This window comes from Solanum lycopersicum, chromosome 6 (assembly GCF_036512215.1).
Source record: "Solanum lycopersicum chromosome 6, SLM_r2.1".
Classification (NCBI taxonomy): Eukaryota; Viridiplantae; Streptophyta; class Magnoliopsida; order Solanales; family Solanaceae; genus Solanum; species Solanum lycopersicum.
Genome location: NC_090805.1, coordinates 32,288,786 through 32,313,043, shown reverse-complemented (window position 1 = coordinate 32,313,043; position 24,258 = coordinate 32,288,786). Strand labels below are relative to the sequence as shown.

Below are 24,258 nucleotides of genomic sequence, written 5' to 3'. Positions count from 1 at the left end.
AATTTATTTATTTATTGAAAAATAAAACATAATGATACGAAATGTATTTCATTATTAATAGCAAACAATATAGTAGTAGTCCATTACCAACAAATACAAAGCCAATAGTGATATATTTCTCTAAACGTTGATTTATTTTAAATATTTTTGCAACTTAAATACAAACACTACGGAGGACAATTGCCTCAATAGTTAGGGCAGACCCAAACCCAAAAAGCACGCCCCATTCAAGGCCTTCACCTGTAGTACCTAATCCTTCCCTGATAGAAGTTTTCCTCATCTCATCCAAAACAAAAAAAACACAAGCACTAGCCATGTTCCCATAATCACTCAAGAGATTTCGTGAAGCCTTGAGTTTTTCAAGCTTTAGGCCCAACTTTAATTCAATTTGATCCAAAATGGCAGGTCCACCTGGATGAGACACCCAAAAGATGGAGTTCCAGTCAGAAATGTTAAGAGTTTGGAATGCTTCCACTAGGATCTTCTCAATATTTTTTGAGATGAGTAACGAATTATCCTTATGTATATGGACTATCAGCCCAGCCTCACTTAGTTCACCAGTAATTGTATTTTTGCTATTTAGGAGGAGAGTTTGAGTTGCGAATACAAGCTTAAACAAAGGCTTTTCCACATTCATGATTGGATCTGAACCAATAATAACAGTTGATGCCCCATCTCTTGAATAGGGCTTGCCCAACTGATAGAATATATGCCTTCACTTAACAAGTAAAGGACCGGGTCCCTTACTACACTAATGAATAAAACCAGAAAGTTAAATGCAGTAAAATCAACACGATGATTTTACGTGGAAACCTGCTTGCTTAAGGGAGTAAAACCACGACCTGTCTCACAGGATTTTCAATCGTTTTCACTAATCTTCAAAAGCAAAAGTAAAACACGATTACACCAAATGTGAGAAAAAAATTTTAATCTCACGGTTAAGCAATAGGGAACAAGCCTAAGTAGAAAACTATCTACCCACTAAGCTATCCCACTTGGACAACCTAGACTTTTAACACTACACACCGATTCCTTTATAGATTCAGGAATAGTTTACAGTTTAAGAACAAGAGAATGTATTCCTAAACAACTACACGAAAAGCTCCAGAGATTGCTGTTGTTCTTGGAATAATTTTGCCTTTGTTTTCTAGCAGCCTTTGCAAATGTTCTTGAAGAGGTTTCTCTCAAGTTGCAAAAACTACCAAAAAATGTTTAGGAAAGTGCATTTTATATGGACAAGTCACTTTCCTAAACCCCTTTGCCATTGGCTGGAAAAGTCACACTTTCTGACGCCATCGGGAAGTGTGCACCTACTTTCTGTACCGTCTCCAGCTGGCAGTCAACTGGCTCGTCATCATGAGAGCCTGGTACCTCTACTAGGTCCTTGGGTTTGTTTCATGAGCAATACTCAAGTAAGAACCTGTAATACTCAAGTAAGAAACCCGGTACCTTTACAAGGTTCCTAAGTTTGTCAAATCATCAAAACTACAAATAACATTTTCCCCCTTTTCGATGATGACAAACAACGATCTCTGATCTTTTCCAACTGTGTTCCCCCTTGCTATATTCCCCCTCACTGTATCTTCCCCCTCACTGTATTCCCCCATATGAATAATCATTTAGCTATCACATGCATAATCATTTAGCTACTTACAGCATTACTTCCCCCTTTTGGCATCATAAAAAAAATATGCAGTAAACCAATGATGTCAATAGAAATACTGAACAAGATCAAAGCTATCAAACAATCAATAAGTAAGGGACAAACATGCATAAAAGAAGATAATCAGAACAGCAAAGAAATAAATTAACAGGCATGCCATCATAACATTAACACATTAAAAACAAACTGAATATCCATCAACACAGTGATAAGCCACACAAAAAAAATTGACACAGGGGGAAATTGTTCAACAGGATAGGAAGAGGGGAGAGGATGAGATAGGGACTGGATAACAAGAGCGAGTCGTGCATTGGCAGCATCATTATCTTTGATGGCCTTGTCCTGCAGGGCAGTTATCTTCGCCTTCAACTCAGCATTCTCTTTCTCCAGAGCTTGAACCACTAAAGAACCAAGTCCATCACACTGTGCAGTAAGCAGTTCTGCTTTGAGTATAGAAATCTCTGCCTCTTTACCACTTAACCGCACAGCAAGCTCATCAACCTCGTGCTTAAGCTGATCCTGATCATCAATAAGTTGGGCCATCTTGCTCTTGGGATAGCCTCATCCTTCAATGCATTCGCACTCAACCAAGGTACTTTCGGAGATAGTCTGCTTAACCGTCCCCATTTTTCCCACACTGAGAGGAATTTAAAAATGCTTGAATACCTCCGTGAGAAAGTATCTATAACCCATTCCGTCAACACCTTTCCTCTTAATGACAGTTTTGTGGATATGCTCAAGCATTAGACCAGGGAGGTTCAGGGCTTCGAAGCTGCACAACATCTCCATCACAAACAAATCAGCAGCAGTTGTTGCTACTGTCCTCTTTTTTCAGTGCGAGGAAGGAGAACTTTGTTGATGAACTCAAAGACCAACTGGTACTCACTCTTCATGATTTTCTTATAAATCCCAGCAACTTGGTTGTGGGTGTCTTAGAAATCACAACAGCAAACTCAAAAGAGCAAGTTCTGCCCAGTACAGACTGGGTCCCCTCTCTAGGCACCTGAGAATTTTGCTCAACACACCCTCATCTAAACATACAGCAATGTTATTTACTCGTGTGAGGATGCTCCCATCATCCTTGAATTGAATATCATAGTAAAATTCGTGCACTTCTTCTTCATGGAGGATGGGGGATTTTCTGTTGAACAAGTGTAACCAAGATTGGATCTCTACCATATCGTGAAGAGAGTCCATGCCAGGAAGAGTTATGATCCCCATATCAATAATTCTTCCCGCCAAGACAGCTTGGTTTCTCAGGCTGTCAACAACTTCCTGCATGTTGACACCTTCATCTCTCCTGGCTTGGGCACCAGGTCCCTGTGACCTCTTCCTTTTTCCTTCAGAACTCTTCTTTTTCAACTTTTTGTTTTCCACCCGTTTTGAAACTTTTTCCTTTTTCTTCTCTGATCTATTTTTCTTAGTTTTCTTTTCCACTTCTTCACCAGACAACTCAACCACATTAGCCTCAGGTATTCTAAAATTTGATACCTTGAAAGTTCTTGCACTTCTAACTGCAGTAGTAGAACGTGCACTAGCTTTCAAGGCATCTGCCATCAACTTTTGAACGGCAGACCTAGTAGTAGGTCATCTCCTAGGGGCCTCCTCTACAACCTTCTACTTCCCTTTTCTGGATTTCTCCGCTTCTCTTCTCTCAACCGTCCATTTTAAGGGTTCCTCCTCACTTTCAAAGTCAGAGGAAGAGGAAGAAGATTACCTTCCTATATCAGGGGTTTTATCAAAAATAGGTTGAGTGGTTCTTACCTCTTCCCTCTCCAATACTTCAGTTTGCTCCGCCATTGCTTCTTCCCGCATCATAGCCAAGCTTTCAATCACCAACTCTTCACTCGCTGCCAATATGTTGGACTCAGAGGCCTTATGCTTGGGTAGATCCCCTTTAAACAGATTGTCAGGAAACATGTCTTGAAACGAACCAGGTCCGGTAGGCACGACTGAACTGTTCAGATCTATGGCATAGAAAGGATTATCAGGAGTGTCTTGTTGAGAACTGGAAGGGGGATTGAGTCTGGCCTGTGTAGTGGGCGGAGAGTAGAAGGCAAGAGGCTCTATTTCACTCAGAGCATTTAGCATCTGTTTGGAGGAAGATGAAGGAGAAGACATGTTTTTTTAAAAAAAATGGTTTCTTTGAACAGTGAAGAGAAGAAGAAGAAAATAAAATTTTGCCTTTTTAGCTTTTTGCTAAAACCCTTAGTGAACAAGAAGAAAGTTAAGAGACAGATGAGGATTTCACAAGAAGTAAATGGGGTTTTTTAAAAGGCGTGAAAAGGTGTCAGGTCCGTGATTAGATGTGTCATTTGAGAGAGAAACGATGGGACAAACGGTCAGAGTAAACGATGACTAACACGTGGCATTATCAATGGTCATATTTTTCAGTTTCAATTTAATGTATAAATGCTAACCTGGACAGGCACCAGGTACCATAGCACAGTTAAATTTCATTCCTTAATTGTTCTAGTCGCTTCCCTTGCTAAGCAGGTCCTTACTAAGAGTATACCTACAAAAGGCACAAAAAGGATCTTTGTTCAATATTTAAATATTCACACAAAGGATACCTGCACTGCAATTTTAGCCCTCAAGGGAGTTCAACTGTTGGAAGCTAAGAGCATCACTTGGAGATCAACATGCCCAACTTCAACCGATTTCTCTCAAATTGATCCTTGCTGAGAGCCTTGGTAAAGATGTCTGCAATTTGTTCCTCCGTTGGACAATATGTGAGCACAATATTTCCCTTCTCAACATTATCTCTCAAAAAGTGATGTCTAACATCAATATGCTTTGTTCTCTTATGGTGGACTGGATTCTTTCCCATACTAACAGCACTAGTATTGTCACACATAAGAGGAATTGCTTTGATGTGAATCCTAAAATCTTCCAAGTGTTGCTTGATCCACAGCAACTAAGAACAACAAGCTGCAGCAGCTACATATTCAGCTTCAGTAGTTGAAAGAGCCACAGAGTTCTGCTTCTTGGTACCCCAAGAGATAAGTGATGATCCAATTAAATGAGCCATTCCAGAGGTGCTCTTCCTGTCAACTTGATAGCCAGCAAAATCATCATCTGCAAAACCAACCAGATCAAAAGTGTCACCTGCAGGATAGAAGAGAACCAGGTCCCCTATTTTCTTCAAGTATCTGAGAATACGTTTTGCAGCCTTCAAGTGTGAATCACGAGGACATGCTTGAAACCTGGCACACATTCCAACACTAAACACAATATAAGGCCTGCAAGCAGTCAGATATAACAAGGATCCAATGATTCCCCTGTACATTGTCTGATTCACGAGAGGATCAGATTCTTCTACTATCATCTTGGAATTTATTCCCATAGGAGTATCAATAGGTTTAGAATCAAACATATTGAATTTTTTCAGCAGCTCCTTAATGTACTTCTCCTGACATATTGAAATCCCATTTAATGATTGCTTGATTTGCAGACCCAAGAAGAATGTCAATTCACCCATCATGCTCATTTCAAACTCCTTTCCCATTAAAGATGAGAATTCTTCACACAAATGTTCTGAAGTAGCTCCAAAAATTATTTCATCCACATAAACTTGAATGATAAGCAATTCTTGTTCTCTTTTTAATAAGAACAAAGTATTGTCTATCTTGCCTCGTTTGAAACCATTCTTCAGCATAAACTTTAACAACCTTTCATACCATGCTCTTGGAGCTTGCTTCAGACCATATCGTGCCTTATTCAATCTGAACACGTGATTTGGTAGCTCTGCTTCTTCAAAACCAGGAGGTTGCTTGACAAACACCTTCTCTTTGAGATCTCCATTCAGAAATGCACTCTTCACATCCATTTGATACAGCTTGAACCCCATAAATGCAGCAAAAGCTATTAAAATTCTAATAGCTTCCATTCTGGCAACAGATGCAAAAGTCTCATCATAGTCTATTCCTTCTTCTTGATTGTATCCTTGCACCACCAACCTGGATTAATTTCTAGTAATCACTCCATTTTCATCAAGCTTGTTTCTGAAAACTCATCTAGTTCCTATTAATGTTCTGCCTTCAGGTCGAGGAACTAGGTACCATACCTTGCTTCTTTCAAACTAATGAAGTTCTTCTTGCATATAACTGATCCAGTCTGCATCACCTAATGCTTCTTTCATACTCTTGGGCTCAATATATGATATGAATGCTGAGAATGTAACTAGATTTCTTGTTTTTGATCTAATATGAATTCCAGAATTCAAAGGAGAAATGAGATTATCAAGAGGATGTGATGAACTATGCTTCCATCCTGACCTTGGAGTAGACTATTGAGCTGATCAGCATGTTCTTCTTCATCAAGAGTTACATCATTTTCTGGGGAGTCTGATGTACTCTGGCTGGAATTTTGAGTAGTACCAGGTACCATATCATCCTTTTCAACCTCAACAGCCTCTTCCGGTAGACTATGATTCTGATCATCACAGTCATTTTTCAGTTGTTGATCTGCATCAGCTTCACCTCCTTCAGTCTTCTTTGATTTGAACATTTTTATCACATCATCATCATCATTTGATCCATCATTCTTCAAGCTTCCATCTTCATCAAATACAACATGAATGCTTTCTTCAATGCATTGAATTCGTTTGTTGAATATTTTGTAAGCTTTGCTGGATGAAGAATATCCAACAAACACTCTTTCATCACTTCTAGGATCAAATTTTCCCCGATCATCCTTTCCATTATTCAGCACGAAACATCTGCATCCAAATGCTCTAAGATAGCTCAGCATTGGCTTTCTGTTGTTGAGCAGCTCATATGGGGTCTTATTCAAAACAGTTCTTATTAGACACCTGTTGGTAACATGACATGCTGTGTTAACAGCTTCAGCCCAGAAAATTTGAGGAAGATTTGATTCAATAATCATATTTCTGGCAATGTTCACCAAGGTTCTATTTTTTCTTTCCACTACTCCATTTTGTTGAGGAGTTCTTGGAGCAGAAAAATTATGGCTCGTACCATTCTCCATGCAGAATTTATCTAGTGTTAAGTTCTCAAACTCAGTACCATGATCAGATCGAATGCTGCAAATAACTCGATTCAATTTGGTTTGAATCATTTTGAAAAATACCACCAACTCTTCAGCTGTGTCTGCCTTTGATCTCAAGAATCTTGCCCAAGTGTATCTCGAGTAATCGTCAAAAATCATCAAAATGTACTTCTTGTCATTTCTGCTTTGAACCTTTAAGGGTCCACACAAGTCCATATGAAGCAGCTCTAGTGTTCTTGATGATGTTACTTGCTTTTTGGGCTTAAAGGATGATCTGATTTGCTTTCCTTTAACACAAGCTTCACAGATTTTATTTTCAGCAAACTTCAGCTTGGGCAGACCTCGGACCAGGTCCTTAGAAATCAATTTGTTCAATCAAGATGAGCACACATGCCCCAGTCTACGATGCCAGAGATCAGCATTCTCATTCTGAGCACTAAGACATGTTAGGTCATCTCCATGAGACGTTTCTAAGTTTGCCATATACATATTTTTACTTCTGTGTTCAGTGAGACTTACCTTGTTTGTAGTTAGACTCACAAAAGTGTATTTCTCAGAAGTAAACTTGACCTCATTTCCTTTGTCACAGATTTGTGACACACTCAACAAGATGTACTTCAACCCATCCACATGATACACATTGTCAATTGAATCTTCAAGAGATTTTCCTACTTTGCCAACTCCCAAAATGTACCCCTTCTTTCCATTACCAAAAGAGACACCTCCTCCTTGAAGTGTCTTGAGTAAGAGGAAGTTTTTTACATCACCATTCATATGCTTAGAGCATCCACTATCCATATACCAACATTGACTGCTGCTCCTCTCACTCACCTGCATCAATGATCACTTATTTAGCTTGGGAACCCATTGCAATTTGAGTTCCCAGAAGGCAGACAAAGGAGTGATTAGATTGTATTTAGTCCAATAGGGTAGATTTTGAAGCTTTCTAACAAAGGACATGGGCAGGGACAGATTTTTCTTTGAGAATCTGTGAGTTGAAACATGCTTTGGAGGACCAAGTCTCTCTTTTGGTAAATTTTGCCTTTCAGCATAATTAGAGAGCCTTTCACAGGAGTTTCTCCAGCTAGAACACTCACCCTTCAAATGTCCATTCTAACCACAATGAAGACATAGCAGATTGTCAGACACAAACACATACTTACTGTGAGGATTATAAGGAGGAGTGATGTTCAAACTTCCTAGTTCATTCGTATTGAAATTAATCTGATTTGTTGCATTTGACAGTAACTTTGAGGATTTTTTCCACTTAAGGGATTTTTCAAGTTCTTCCTTAAGTTTGACAATATCCTGTACTAATTTGCTACTCTTTTCAAGCGACAGACCAAGTTTTTTCTTAGAGTTTTTCAATTTTTCTTGAATTTCAGCTTGCAAACCATTTGACATTCCATTCAGCTTTTCAGCTTCTTTAGTAATCTGGTTCAACTGGTTCTTAAGTTCAGAGTTATTTGACTCTAGAGACACCATTCTTGACATTTTCTCTTCAATTTTAACTTTGTTTTTAGTTAAACTGTCAAGTTCAGCATTCATGGTGTCTCTTTCAGATTTTAACTCTATCACAGAATCAATCATGACATTTGCCAAAGTTCTCAATTTTTTAAGAGAATATTTATCCAAGTCATTTTTCATATGTAGAAGAGTTACCTGATTGTCCTCTTCTTCATCTTTTGTGTGAGCCATGAGAGCAAACATTTCATTGAAGACAATTTCCTCCTCATGTACAGCAACCATGGACACATCTTTTGGCTCATCAGGGTCTTCTGAATCACTTGAGGAATCACCCCATGCAGCAAGAGACTTTTTGACAACCAAATCTGCAGCAGCTTTTCGATCTCTCTTGCCGAGTACCAGTTCCCTTCTATTCTCGTTGTCACTTCTTGGTTTTGGATGTTCCTTGTTTTCATTCTTAAGCAAAGGAGACTCTCTGATGAAGTGGTATCACCTTGAGAAGCATTTCGAGTACCATTTGTTCCTCTTTTATAAACTTTGTTTTTCCTCACAATTTTTTGAAATCTGCTGATGAGATATGCCATATCATCATCACTGGAATCTTCATCTGATTTGTACTTCAGCATCAATGACTTGTCCTTCTTGGCTTCCTTCTTTGACAAATCGTAATTTTAATTCATCTCATGTGTCTTCAGATTACCAATCAAAGCATCCATAGTCAGCACCTTCAAATCCTTGGCTTCTGTAATGGCATCAACCTTGCTTTCCCAAGACTTTGGAAGAATTCGAAGTACTTTTCTGACTTGTTTGGTCATGCTTATAGTTTCACCCAGACTTCGCAGCTCATTTGTAATGGAAGACAACTTGGTGAACATGTCATGTATTGTTTCTCCTTCCTTCATTTTGAAGTTCTCATACCGTGAGGTAAGCGTGTCAATCTTAGATTCTTTGACTTGTTCAGTTCCTTCATGTGCAGTCTTCAAACAGTCCCAAATTTCCTTAGCAGACTCACAAGCTGACACTCTGTTGTACTCATCAGGTCCTATCCCACAGACAAGAAGAGTTTTAGCTTTGAAACCTTTTTCAATCTTTTTCCTGTCAGCTTCATCATATTTTTGTCTAGGCTTTGGAACAAGAATAGTCTTCTCTCCATCCTTTTCTTCTATCGTTGGAACGAACGGTCCATCCAGTACAATATCCCATAACTCACTGTCTTCAGCCATGAGGTAATCGTGCATTCTAACTTTCCACCAACTATAGAAATGTCCATTGAAACGGGGAGGTCTTGTTGACGACTGACCTTCTTCAAGGTTCAGTGGAGCTGTCATTCTAGAGCAAATATCACTTCCTTGGTGTTAACCAAATAGATAGTGCCTGCTCTGATACCACTTGATAGAATATATGCCTTCACTTAACAAGTAATGAACCAGATCCCTTACTACACTAATAAATAAAACCAGAAAGTTAAATGCAGTAAAATAAACACGATGATTGTACATGGAAATCTCCTTGCTTAAGAGAGTAAAACCACGACCTGTCTCACAGGATTTTCAATCGTTTTCACTAATCTTCAAAAGCAAAAGTAAAACACGATTACACCAAATGTGAGAAAAAGTTTTTAATCTCACGGTTAAGCAATTGTTCATATTGCTTAACAAGCCTAAGTAGAAAACTATCTATCCACTAAGCTATTCCACTTGGACAACCTAGACTTTTAACACTACACACTGATTCCTTTATAGATTCAGGAATAGTTTACAGTTTAAGAACAAGAGAATGTATTCCTAAACAACTACACGAAAAACTCCAGAGATTGCTGTTGTTCTTGGAATAATTTTGCCTTTGTTTTCTAGCAGCCTTTGCAAATGTTCTTGAAGAGGTTTCTCTCAAGTTGCAAAAACTACCAAAAAATGTTTTGGAAAGTGCCTTTTATATGGACAAGTCACTTTCCTAAACCCCTTTGCCATTGGCTGGAAAAGTCACACTTTCTGACGCCATCGGGAAGTGTGCACCTACTTTCTGTACCGTCTCTAGCTGGCAGTCAACTGGCTCGTCATCATGAGACTCTGGTACCTCTACTAGGTCCTTGGGTTTGTTTCATCTGCAATACTCAACTAAGAACATGCAATACTCAAGTAAGAAACCTGGTACCTTTACAAGGTCCCTAAGTTTGACAAATCATCAAAACTACAAATAACACCAACCAAAACATCAAGCTCAGTTCCATATGGACTACGGAAGCAAACCAAATTAGCTAATTCTGAACATACAACAAGAACTCGAGCACTTTTGTTATTCTCAGCTATATCCTTATCTAATTGAAGAGCAGTGCCACCACCAAAACAACCTTGTTGGTACATCATGAATCGTTTCACTGATGATTCAAGTCCAAGAAGCTTAGTGAGTTGGTAGTCGGCCCTAGGAATATCCACACCACTAGTGGTACAAAACACCAAATGGGTAATTTTGGACTTTGACTGACCCCATTCGTTGATGGCCTTTTCGGCTGCCTCCTTCCCAAGTTTTGGCACTTCAACAGTCATGATTTCTTGCCTAATATTCAAGGATGGAGCATTGTATTCACAAATATTAGGATTTCTTTTCAAGATTTCTTCTGTTAAATAAAAATCTCTTTTTGATTTCTGATCCCTCGCCAACAACAACATATTGAAAATTGTAAACCAACATTAAGTTTACTAAATCATAATTAGGGAGTTTACCAAACACCACGTTAAAAAATGCTCCTACCTAAGTACGTACGTAAAAGCATTAATATTTTATGCTTATAGTAGTTTACATTATAATTTTTTATTTTCTCTTAGGTGAAAGTGACATAATAATTAAATCCAAAATCTTCAAGCAATATACAAAATTAGTCGATTGTTTCAAATCCCCTTATATATTTTAAGAGTGCGGAGTTAAAAGGGTAAAAAAAATTGTCAAAAATTCCAAAAGGGCATATCAATTTCTTTTAAAACTAAAACGGTAAAAACGCTAGCGACTTGTACCTTCTGAAAAAGCGAAATCGCTGCCTTAAAATTGTCTTTTCTTTTTTTAAAAAAAAATTAAACAAATCGCTCCACACGGAGCGATTTTCAAAATAAAAAAATATATTATTTTTTTCTATAAGTCGCTGCTTCTGCAGCGACTTCCATCAATTTTTTTTTTGCTTTATTTAAAAGAAAAATTGATTCAATTTTTTTTAAAAAAAAAATCATTGACAGCGATTTTTAATTAATATTTTTTAAAAAAAAATCAAATCGCTGTAAAAGCATCGATTTACACTAAATTTATATTTTTTTAAAAAAATCAATTAAATCGCTACAAAAAAAATTAGCCGATTAAATTAAGTTTTCAAAAAAAAAATTTAAGTGTAAAGCAAAAAATGTGTTAATTAAGAATTCATTTTATGTTATGAATTCTTAATTAACACATTTTTTGCTTTACACTTAAATTTTAATTTTTTTTGAAAACTTAATTTAATCGGTTAATTTTTTTGCAGCATTTAATTGATTTTTTTTTAAAAAAATATAAATTTAGTGTAAATCGCTGCCTTTACAACGATTTGATTTTTTTAAAAAAAAAACTAATTAAAAATTGTTGCCAATGATTTTTTTTTAAAAAAAAATTGAATCAATTTTTGTTTTAAATAAAGCAAAAAATAAAAAAATAAAAATTTGATGGAAGTCGCTTCTTCTGCAGCGACTTATAGAATTTTTTTTTATTATTTTGAAAATCGCTCCGTGTGGAGCGATTTGTTTAATTTTTTAAAAAAAAAGAAAAGAAAAGAAAAGGCAAATTTAAGAAATCGCTGCTATTGCAGCGATTTCGCTTTTTCAAAAGGTACAAGTCGCTACATCGTGAGCGATTTTACCGTTTTGGTTTTAAAAAAAAAATTGATACCCCTTTTGAAATTTTTGACAATTTTTTTACCCTTTTAACTCCACACTCTATATTTTAAACTATTTTCTGAGACTTTCCTAAATGTATGCATACATGTATGTATATTTATAATTATATGTGTATATAGATAGATAGTAATCATAGAGCTAGAGACATGCATGCATATGTACATATATCGATCTGTCTCGTACGTTAACTAGTCTTAGTAGCTCTTTGATTTTTATTAAAGTAACATATTTAGACATTTTTCTATATATATTTGACATAGTTTAAATTTGAAACTATAAAATTATTTTATTTAAAACTATAAAATTATTTTTAAAACATCGTACTGAATTGACAAACAAGTTAAAAAAGAGAGTATAACAAATAGTAAAACAATAAAACAGAATATGTACCACAAATAAAAAGAATAGTAATTAATTATCTTATACATGCGTTTAAGTTTGTTCACAAGTTTAATTTTATGTTCATTATTAGTGACACGAAAAAAATAATCGGAATCGGTACTTTTTGATCGTAACAATTGGAAGGATTGGCTGTTCCGATGGCCAACACGGTGGCGGGTCCCATGGCCCGTTTTGCCCGTCGAATCTCGTCAATGGTGACCATTTTCGCCGGAAAAAAGATATTGATTTTATTTGCTAGGCTTTTTTTCCCTTCTAATTCTTGTAGTATTTAGAATGAATATATTTATTTTTTACTTTGCATATTGGTCTCTCTTATATAGGCATTTTGAAATTATATAACATGGTCTTGTATTATTGTCCTTTCTGATATGAATCATTATTGGCTCATTTTTATCCGTGCTTTGAAGATAGTCAAAGACAACAACATATCACCTGTTAGTACACTTATTGCACGTTTTTAATATTCTTTAACCGAAAATAATTTAGAAAAGATTTTAAAATATTTTAAATTTGATGAAAATTACTATCAGGCTATCAAATTTTATGAAGAACTTTTTTACTATTTTACATTATTTAATAATATATTTTAAATAATATATATATATATATATATTCATATGCACAAATTCCTCTCTCTTTCTCTTTCTATATATATATATATGACGCCTACATATCAGCACTTCAATTAATTTCAATTTTTAAAATATCAATTAATGAATTTTATATTTCCAATTTGTTTACATCATTCATGAAAATTTTGAAACAAACACGTGTGCTATTCACAATTAATTACTTATTTTAATAATAGAATAATAATTAATTAAATCACTATCTCTCTATATATAATAATAATAATCTATATATAATATAAAGTTAGAATAAAATCACATTAATGTGACATGCGACTATTTTATTTTAATTTTTAAAATTTTAACTTTTTTTTTCTCATTTTTTGTTAAATAACCTTTAAAAACAATTATACATTTTCCTTATTATTAGCCTTTAGTACATTTAACTCTTCCTTTCAAAAGGAAATATGTAACATCTAAATACATAATAGTGTAATTAATGTGCATGATCACAAATTTTTTCAAGCAACCACGTATTGTCAGTTTTTTTTTAATTTTTAATCACATGTAATCAATTAGACAATTCATTTCCCTATGTATTCATACCTTCTTAGAGATTCCTTGGAGTTTCATGTAAGTATTTTTTTCATATCTTCTTATACCTTTTTGGAGGGTTTCATCTTCCTATTATTTTATCCATCCATGATCTTTATTTTTGATGTATATATGTTAGCATCCTTTTAAACAGGATAATTTTTATGAAGCTTTTTATATGAAGAACAAAAGAGGAAAGCTACGAGTTTATTTTATCTATTCTTGATTAATTTTTAACGTATGAATATATGTTAAGGATATTACCATGAAGCTTTTTGATATAAGTCAATAGTTTTTTTTATTATTATAATAATAATAATTATTATTATTATTTTATTATTATCAATGTTATTTAATTTTTTAAAAGATTTATTTTTATTATAGGAAGTTAAGTTCTAATTCTATTCAATATATCTCTCCCTAAATCCAAATTTGTATGGTATAATATTAAGGTGGGTTATATATATATATATATATATATATATATATATATATATATATGTGTGTGTGTGTGTGTGTGTGTGTGTGTGTGTGTGTGTATATATATATATATAACCCGCGTATTGTAAAGGAGGTTCTTCATCATGTTAATGTACGACATGCCTCATGATCACAAAAGGTATTTGTCTATTTACTTAAGATCTATACAATTTTCTCTATTTTTACAGAATTGTTTATTAACAATTATTAATTAATGATTAATTATACCTTGCTATAAATAAAAAAATTTCAAAGGCTATCATTTTGACATTTTAAAATTATACTCATTTCATTCCTCGTAGTCAATATTTACTTTCCCATAATTACTGTGCTTAATTATGGAAAAAATGGTTATGGATACAAAATTTCAATTAAAAAAATAAAGAAATGCATCCACTTAATTGCAACTCTTTGATGAAAAAGATAATGCAACGTTTCTGAATTTTACTAATAAATGAACTACTTCAAAATTCTAACACAATTTCTCTATTTTTCTTTCTGCGCTATTTTATTTTTACCCCTATTTGTTCATTTTATATCTGTTCCTTTATTCTCTCTCAATTTAGTATTACGATATCTTAATTTTTGTCTTTATTTTTATTTACCTCAATAAATTTTAATTTGTATATATTATGAAGATAATACTCTAATTAGACGCTAATTGTTTGCAAGTTATATTAATATTTGAAGGAATATTGATTGTATTGAAGTGTTAACCTAATAAGGGAATACATGGGAGATATACATAGGAGATATAGGAAGGAGTACTAATCCTAATAGGACTAGGATTAAGGAGTACTAATCCTAATAGGACTAGAATTAGTACACAGTAAATACTAATATTATTTAATAATATTTATTTAATACAATCTGTTATTATCCCCCCTCAAACTGAGCTGAGCGGAAGCGAACGGAAGCTTGGAACTGAGGTAATCGTGCTGTCGGCTCAGGAGAGGCTTGGTGAGAATATCAGCCGGTTGTGCTTCAGTGGGTATATACTGCACAGTCATGGTGCCGGCCTGAACTTCATCGCGAACAAAGAGACAATCGGTATCAACATGCTTCATTCTGGTGTGTACGACGGAATTCTTGGCCACACAGATGGTTGATTTGTTGTCACAATAGAGAGCAGGAACAGTGTGAGTGGCGCGGAGTTCGCAAAGAATATATGTGACCCACATGGTCTCAGCATCAAGAAGACCAAGGGCGCGGTATTCACCTTCAGTCGAGGATCGAGAGACCTTGGGTTGATTTTTTGTACACCAGGAGATCAGGTTCGGCCCCAAAAAAAATGAGAAACCCCAATGTAGATTTTCTGTCATTTTTATCGTTCGCCCAATCTGAATCTGAGAAACCCCGAATCTTCAAGTCCCCGTGTCGAATGAGTAAACCACGACCAAGTGTGCTAAAAATGTACCTGAGAATGCGTTTTAGACAATGGTAATCATGTTCACTTGGTTGATGCATGCGCTGAGCAACTCGGTTGACAGCAAACTGGATGTCAGGACGGGTAATGGCCAGATACTGTAGAGCCGCAATGAGGTTGCGGAAGCGGGTGATATTGGCAAAGGGGGTGTCGGCTCCATTCGTAGACGAAGATACTTCCATCGGTGTTGGTTGACTGGTGCATTTTTCCAGTCCAGCTTTCTGCAACAGATCTCGAGCATATTTTGACTGATGAAGAAACAAACCGCTGCCTCTCCGAGAAACCTCCATTCTCAGAAAATAATGTAACGGGCCAAGGTCCTTCATTTTGAAGGTAGTATGCAAAGCTCGAGTGACATCCTGAATGAGAGCTGCAGTAGAGCCTGTAATAATGATATCATCTACATAGACAAGAAGAATGATTGTACCGTGTGCTGAACGTCGAGTAAACAGACTCGTGTTGTGTACACAACACGTGAAGCCGAGTCCCTGGAGGAACATTTTCAGACGTGTGTACCAAGCACGGGGGCTTCCTTGAGCCCATACAGAGACTTCTGGAGTTTGCAAACATGTTGAGGGAAGCGGGGATCGACATAGCCCGGTGGTTGTGTCATGTAGATAGTTTCATCAAGCATGCCATGAAGAAAATTATTGGAAACATCCAACTGATTGATGAGCCAATTATTGCGCACGGCGAGTGACAGTACCAGGCGAATGATTTCCTGCCGAATAACAGGACTGAATGTCTCGGAGTAATCAAGCCCATACTCGTGATTGTAGCCTTTAGCAACCAAATGAGCCTTGTACCTGGAAATACTGCCATCTGCATTGTGTTTAATTTTGTACACCTATTTACAGCCCACTGGGTGCCGCCCATGCGGCTTAGGTACAAGAACCCAAGTTTTCTGATCAGTCAAAGCCTTAAACTCGTCATCCATAGCATGACGCTAATAAGCATTTTTTGAGGCAACAGAGTAGGTTGTTGGTTCACTATCGGGAAGGGGTGTATTTGGTAGTATGGTAGCCTGAAAGGTTTTGGGTTCAAAGATACCGACTTTGCCACGAGTTAACATGGGATGAGTATTGGGAGGTGGCACGGGTGGTGGTGATTCGGGAGTGGCCGAGAAGGACCCAAAACGGATCGGGCTGGAGATGTTGTGGGCATGGGGTGGTTCGAGTTGGTTGTGAGTGTGGGTGGTGGTTGCGGGTGTATTGTGGGTGACGGTCGAAGGGGTGATGAAGGGTGGTTGGGTAGTGGGTAGAGGTGTGGGGGAAGGTGGTGAGGGACCCTGTGAGTATGTTGGAAAAAGAGGAAGGACGCCAATGAATGATGTATTTGTGGAGGAGGAAATAGACTCGTAGGGAAACTCATTTTCGACAAATTTGACATGACGAGATATGTAGACTTTATGAGTTTGTGGGTCAAGACAGCGATAACCCTTGGAGGTAGGATGATAGCCCAAAAAAATACAAGGACGGGATCGGGGTTGTAATTGTAAGTAATATGAGGACGTAGCCAAGGGTAGGCAAGACACCCAAAGACGCGGAGGTTGGTATAATTGGGAAGTTCTTGGTAAAGGAGTTGATAGGGTGATTTGTTTGAGAGGGTGTGACTGGGCATTCTGTTAATGAGGTAGTTTGCGGTGGCTAGAGCTTCTACCCAAAAGGAGACAGGGAGATGAGATTGATGTAGAAGAGTAACCACCGTTTCAATGAGATAGCGATGCTTACGCTCAGCCACCCCATTCTGTTCGGGAGTGTATGGACAGGAGGTTTGATGTATAATTCCCAGGGATTGCAGAAACTGGACAAAGATGTTATTTACATATTCCTTTCCATTGTCACTTCGAAAAAGTTTAACATGAGAATTGAATTGTGTTTTGACCATTTTTTCAAAAGTGACAAAGGTGGTGTATGCCTGTGATTTGTGTTTTAGTGGGTACAACCAAGTGTATTTTGTAAAATCATCCACAAAACAAATATAATAGCGAAAACCAGTAAATGAAGGAACAGCAGTAGGACCCCATAGGTCAGAATGAATAAGTTGAAAAGGTGCAGTTGTACATTTCTCAGATAAAGTAAAAGGTAATTTATGAGATTTAGCAATTGAACAGGAGTCACAATTGTTTACATGAATGGAAGAAAAACCTAATTGAGACATTAAAGAATTTATTATTTGAGTAGACGGGTGACCCAGACGACTGTGCCACAACAGACTGTGGCCATCAGCCGAAAGAGCCACCGGAGCCACAGGAACGCTTTCTGAAACTGGGTGGGCAGACGAACTTGTGCAAGGAAGAACGTACAGACCATGCTCACAGGGTCCCTGAAAAATCACCCTCTTGGTAGTATTGTCTAGGATATGAAAATCATTAGAGGTGAACAAGAGTGAGCAATTATTGTCTTTTGTGAATTGGTGAACTGAAAGGAGATTGGTTTTAATAGAAGGGACGTGCGTAAGGTTACCTAGGTGAAAGATAGCGGTGGGGATTTTAATGGTACCCGTGCCAGTGTGAGAAATATTAAGGGACTCACCGTTGCCAAAAGTAATACCATTGGAGCCATGATATGGATTTGGAGTGTTAAGCTTGGATAGATCAGAAGTAACGTGCATGTTGGCCCCAGTATCCAACAGCCATTCATAGGAAGGGCCGGCTTGAGATGTATAATTGGCACGGTTATCACTATTTTGGCTCTCCTCATACCGAAACCAGCAATGAACAGCAGGCTGTTGTTGTTGTCATGCTGCTGACCGTCGTACGGCGGACGACTGCCCTGCCGACCGCCGCGCGCGCGGCCTCTGCTGTTTCTGCCGTAGTCGCCGCGGCTCCCCTGCCGGCCACCACCACGCCCCCGCGATAGTTCTGGCTTGCGGTGAGGGCGGTGGCCGGCTCCATAACAGCGGCTTCTCGGAGAAGAAGTTTGCTCTCCAGATCCACGTTGACTTCTTCACTTCTTAGCCACGAGGAGAGAGTATCCAGGTCAACGGGCGTTGAACTGATGCGAACCGCCTGTTTAATGGAGGAGTAAGATGATGGGAGCCCCTGAACGACGCACATGACGAGTTCTTTTTCGGGAATGATTTCATTCACGGTGTCGAGGGCTGTGATGATGGTGGAGACCTCATCTAAATACTCCGCCATAGTTTTCGTGCCTTTGGTAATTGTGTGGAGACGATCACGCAATTGAAAAATATGAGAGTGGGAAATTGATGCATAGCGTGTTGCGAGGGCCGTCAACAGGGCTGAAGCAGTTGTGTAGGATCGGACGTGTTTCTGAACCATGGGAGAGATGACCGCAATCAAAAATGATCGGATCTGGACATCCACGGATTTCCAGGCGGCATGGGCCGTATTGGTTTTTTCTGATTTGTCCGTGGCGGTGATGACTACCGGCGGCGATTCTGTGCTTCCATCGACGTATTTGAGGAGGTAATTGGCCTCAAGGGCTGTAAGAACGGTGATTTTCCATGTAGGGTAATTTATGTCTGATAATTTTTCAAGAATCAGGGCATGAAGATGCCTGAGAAGGAGTTTAACGCCAGAAGGAAGTGAATCGAGAGGATCCACCTCGGTTGTCATGGCTGCCGCCGCCAAGAGAAGAGAGAGAACGATCGGTGCCCTAAAGAGAGAAAAAAAAACCTAGAGAAAAGAAGATCTAGGTTTTCTGGCTCTTGATACCATGAAGGAATATTGATTGTATTGAAGTGTTAACCTAATAAGGGAGAATACATGGGAGATATATATAGGAGATATAGGAAGGAGTACTAATCCTAATAGGACTAGGATTAAGGAGTACTAATCCTAATAGGACTACGACTAGTACACAGTAAATACTAATATTATTTAATAATATTTATTTAATACTATCTGTTATTATATTAGCTCTTTATTGATTTATAAGAGGAGTTGAAATATGAAGTGTAAGCAGTTGTTTTACCATTCTTTTGGTTGGTGCCCAAATTTTACCAAAAAAATTAATACTTTAACTTTTCAACACAAATATTTCTAAAAGTTATATAGTGACTTATCATTATTAATTGTATATAAGGTTTATAAATTATAATTACGTAATAATTAGTTTTTCGTGAATAAAGAAAATATGATTGTCGTTTAAATTTCTTATTGTAGATCACATAGATATATGATGTTACTAAGAATACAAAGTTACTGACTTTTCGTTATTGATTAGAATTATTACTCATCTAACTGGTTCATTGTAAATTAAAATTTTCTTCCAATGGACAATTTACTCTTTTCACTACAAATTATATAAAAATGTAATATTATCAGCGACAACATATTTAGAAAGAGAAGATTTATCAACTAAGCAAGATAAGCTTCATTCAAGTGTGATTTTCTTTTTGCAAATCAGTAAAAACACAATAGTGAAAAAATAATATGAGAGATGGAGCAATATCGTGGTGGACGACTAAGAATTCTATTTTGAAATTGCTTACGAAAATATTTTTAAAAGTTTCTTATTTACTTGTAATTATTTATGCATTGAAGCATTAAATGGATACTAGGTTGTTATAATTATAGAGAAAAACAATAATTAAACAAGCAACTATATAAAATTAAGTAAATTTAAATTTAATACAACTAAAAATAAAATATTCATTTTATTCTTTTTGTTTATATCACAAAAAATTACAAAAATTATATTTTTTTAAATATTTGACATTCACCTTTTCTATGTTTGCGGGATGAAATATTCATGACCTTCTAAAATAGAAAAAATCATAAAAAATAAAAATAAGAAAGTTATGTATGTGAATGTGTATATACTCAGAAAATTTTATAGTTATAAATCAAAAAACAAGTGCATGAGAGATAACAATATCGTCAAATATTTAAAAGATAAAACAACAGTTAGCAAGTTTATGTAAAGGTAGAAATTAAAGGAAATAATGGTTTGTAAATTTGTAGAGATAAAAAAACAATTGTAATGATAAACTTTGCTAAATAAAGTAAAATTTTACCTGAAATATTAAACCCGCGCGTAGCACGGTCAAATTCACTAATATATATATATATATATATATATATATATATATATATATATATAGCTCCTACATATCAACGACTCCATTAATCTCAATTTTTTTAATTTTAAAATATCAATTACTTAGTTATATATATTTTTTGTTTGTTTACGTCATTCATGCAAAATTTGACAAAAACCTGTGCTATTCACGATAAGAGCCTGTTTGGCTCAGCTTAAAAGTAGGTCAAACTGACTTAAAAGTTGGTTTTTGATTTATTTAGTTGTTTGGCAATATTCAAAACAACTTATTTTAAGTTAAAAAAAACTTATTTTAAGCCAAAAGTTAAAAACTAGGGTAGGGGTGTTTTTTTTCCAGCTTATAAGTTATTTTAAGTTGACCACATTTTTACCTTTTTGCCCTTACTATTTTTATACAATCTCCAAATTACCCACATAACCCTAACATCTCTTTCTTCTATTTTTTCCTTTTCACATGTGGATGATAGACAATTACTATTACTAATGAATGAAAATAAAATAATCTTAAATCTTTCAAGTGATCTATTCAAATTATATATTTTTAAAATGTAAAATAAGTTGCACATATAACTTATATAAAAATTTATATTCCTCTTATAAATAATTTTTGATAATAAAGAAATATGTGAATGATAGACAATTATTATTACCTATGGATGAAACTAAAATAAAATCTTAAATCGTTCTTTAATCTATTCAAATTATATATCATTAAAATCTATAATAAGTTTATATTCCTCTTATAAATAGTTTATGATGAGAAAGAAATATGTGAATGATAGCAAAATATAATTATTTATGGCTGTAAAATATAAATTAATTAACTTTTATTATGTTAACAGCTTTTAAGGGTATTTCAGACATTTTGATTTAAAAAGCTGTTTATCAGGACTTATTTGCCAAACAAATCAACAACTTTTTTTTTAACTTCAGCACTTTTATCCAAACGCATAACTGCTTATTTTAAAAATAAGTTTCAGCACTTTCGAAAGTACTTTTTTAAAGTTGTTTTTTTAAGCCCATCCAAACGGGCCCTAAATCACCTATTTTAATAATAGAACAACAACCTCCTTCTTCTTCTTATTGACCCAGGGATTTACATTTGGGGCGTTCGAGTTCAAACAAAATTTCGGGGACCATTTGTTCGAAATCCAAGTTTCCGTCGGAATCTTTCGAGATTGGTGGCCGAAGCTTCATAGTTTAGCTGTAATTCCAGTTCGCTGCCCCCGAAAAGAAGAAGAGAAGAGAAGAGAAGGGTGAATTGAAGATAATGGAAAGTAAAGGAGGAGGAACTGAAGCACAGAAGTATGTATGGGAAGGAGCAATCCCTCTGCAGATTCATCTTCATGAATCCAAAATGACTACTCTCCCTACTCCTCCCCCTGCTATGATTTTAGCTCCTCGAATTGGGTACCTGCCTCTTTTAGCACAAAAAGTAAAGCCTTTCTTCAGTAATTCACTTCCTCCAGGTGTAGATACGATATGGTTTGAGTACAATGGCTTGCCTCTCAAATGATATATACCTACTGGGGTAATCTTTGATCTTCTTTGTGCAGAACCTGAACGGCCTTGGAATCTGACAGTACATTTTAGAGGATATCCTGGAAATATTTTAACACCCTGTGACAGTGAAGATAGTGTAAAATGGAGCTTTATTAATTCATTTAAAGAGGCAGCATATATAATCAATGGGAACTGCAAAAATGTAATGAATATGTCCCAATCTGACCAATTAGAACTCTGGCGCTCCATTATGGATGGTGATTTGGACTCTTATCTTCGAATCTCATCTAAGCTAAAATTCAGCATTCTTGTGGATGATTTTTTGATAAAATTGAACATTTCCTCTCCTAAATCACCTGAAAGCACTCAAAATGCAGATGGCACAGCACCAGCTAAAACTGGTAGAATACCGGTTCGACTGTATGTTAGAACTATCAATGAGGATTTTGACGAGTTAGAAGATGCACCTGTTGTTGAAAGTTGGGACAAAATCTCTTACATAAACAGACCTGTTCAGATCCATGGAGATGGTAAATGCTTCACCTTGTCTGATGCAGTAACAAAACTTCTGCCAGAGTTTTTTGGGGAAAAACTTCCGCCAACAGATGATGTATCTAAAGAAGAAGTTGAGATTGAACAGAGATCATCTCTAGAAGAAACAAACAAGAGCAACACGGAACGAAGTGGGGAGATGTTGAATGAGGGCATCGTCGCTTGCTCTATTTCAGATGGTGCTGAGATCAAGCTCCTGCGCATTCAGGGAATTGAACCAAAGATGGAGATTCCTTTTGCATGGGTGGTAAACAATTTGATGAACCCTGAGTACTTTCTTCATATTTGTGTGTGATGAAATATGTGCGTCCACTACCAGTCAATGGACCAAGTCCATTGACACAGCAAAAACAGTGCAGAAGATTAAACAATATGAAGAACACAACACAATCAGTTTACGTGGAAACCTCCCCGCTCAAGGAAGTAAAACCACGACCTGTTGCACGGGATATACAACCGTCTTCACTAATCTTCTCAAGCAAAAGTGAAACCCGGTTACAATCAATGTGAGAAAAAGTTATTAATCTCACGATCAAGTAATCTACCTATTACTTGAAGAGCCTAAGCGGATACCATACCGCCCACTAAACCACCTAACTCTAGATGACTTAGAATTTGACTAAGCAACAAAACAATGTTGCCCACTAAATCAGTTAACCTTAACTGATTTAGACTTTTACAAATCCAAAACAAATATCTGAATCCTTTATAGATTAGGAACAGATTTACAATGTAAGTACATAGACACAAAGCTGTAAATACAACAAATATTCTTCTTTACTCTATCGGGTCCTTCTGTTGAGTTGAGCAATGTTCTTCCTTGAAGATGGCCTTCGATTCAAGCTTGTGAATTTTCAGAGAAAATCCAAATTTAATTTGCCAAGTCTTGAATTTGTGTTTGTTGGAAAGAGATAATATAAATTCCCACAAATTCGTTGAAGTCATCCCATTGGCTGAAGGCCTGCTGTTGGAAAAGTTGTGCACCTACCGCATCAGAGATGACAGGTGTCTTTTCATCCTTTTCACGTCACAGTCTTGCAGGTACCAGGTCCCTTGCTTTTAGGTACCAGGTCCCTTGCAAACTTCTACATGAGCTCTTGAAAAGGCTTGTTGGCTGACTTCCTTCTTTGGATGAATGAATATAATATGGTGTTTGTCATGCTAAAAGTATCAAACATAAAGAGTTATTATCCGTTGGACAAACACCCTCCTCCATTCTGATTGGTGTAGTACACTGACGCCTTACCAACCTCTGATGTGACAGCTTTACAGCTGTAACCAATTATGTATCTGATGGAAGAAACTCTGCCTGGTACCAGGTCCCTGCATGTGTGAGATACTGAAACATACAATCTTGTCCGCTCTTCTTATTGGTGTAGGATACTGCATGTTTCACCTACCACCTGAGATGACAAATTTTATGACTGTACCTCATTTGTATCTGGACAAGAGCACTCTGCCAGGAACCAGGTCCCCACATTTGTGAGGATCATCAAAACACCTAGAATATAACATTTCCCCCCTTTTTGATGATAGCACACAGATATACCTCACACTGAGTTTATCATTCATCTTATTGTCAGCAGTTCTAATAACAAGCATTTGGTTCCTTGTTAGATCGGTAAGTTTGTTAAATCATCAAAACTTCATATCA

General features: G+C 36.4%; 2 protein-coding genes and 1 pseudogene across 2 annotated transcripts; 1 reads left to right on the top strand and 2 right to left on the bottom strand.

Annotated features, from left to right (window-relative positions):
* Positions 1–154: 154 nt before the first annotated feature.
* LOC101263032 (chalcone synthase J) lies at positions 155–12,655 on the bottom strand. The gene is given in 4 exon segments (XM_026031338.2): positions 155–697; positions 10,345–10,789; positions 12,478–12,554; positions 12,557–12,655. Coding segments are annotated over 4 exon segments (1,164 nt in total).
* Positions 12,656–15,317: 2,662 nt separating this feature from the next.
* Positions 15,318–15,812, bottom strand: LOC138349336 (uncharacterized mitochondrial protein AtMg00810-like). Its single transcript, XM_069299660.1, has 2 exons — positions 15,592–15,812; positions 15,318–15,513 (listed from the first exon to the last, which is right to left on the bottom strand). The coding sequence occupies exons 1-2, from the start codon at positions 15,810–15,812 to the stop codon at positions 15,318–15,320; spliced, it is 417 nt and encodes a 138-aa protein (XP_069155761.1).
* Positions 15,813–21,674: 5,862 nt separating this feature from the next.
* On the top strand, positions 21,675–22,899 carry LOC101263324 (autophagy protein 5-like; annotated as a pseudogene).
* The last annotated feature ends 1,359 nt before the right edge of the window (positions 22,900–24,258 follow it).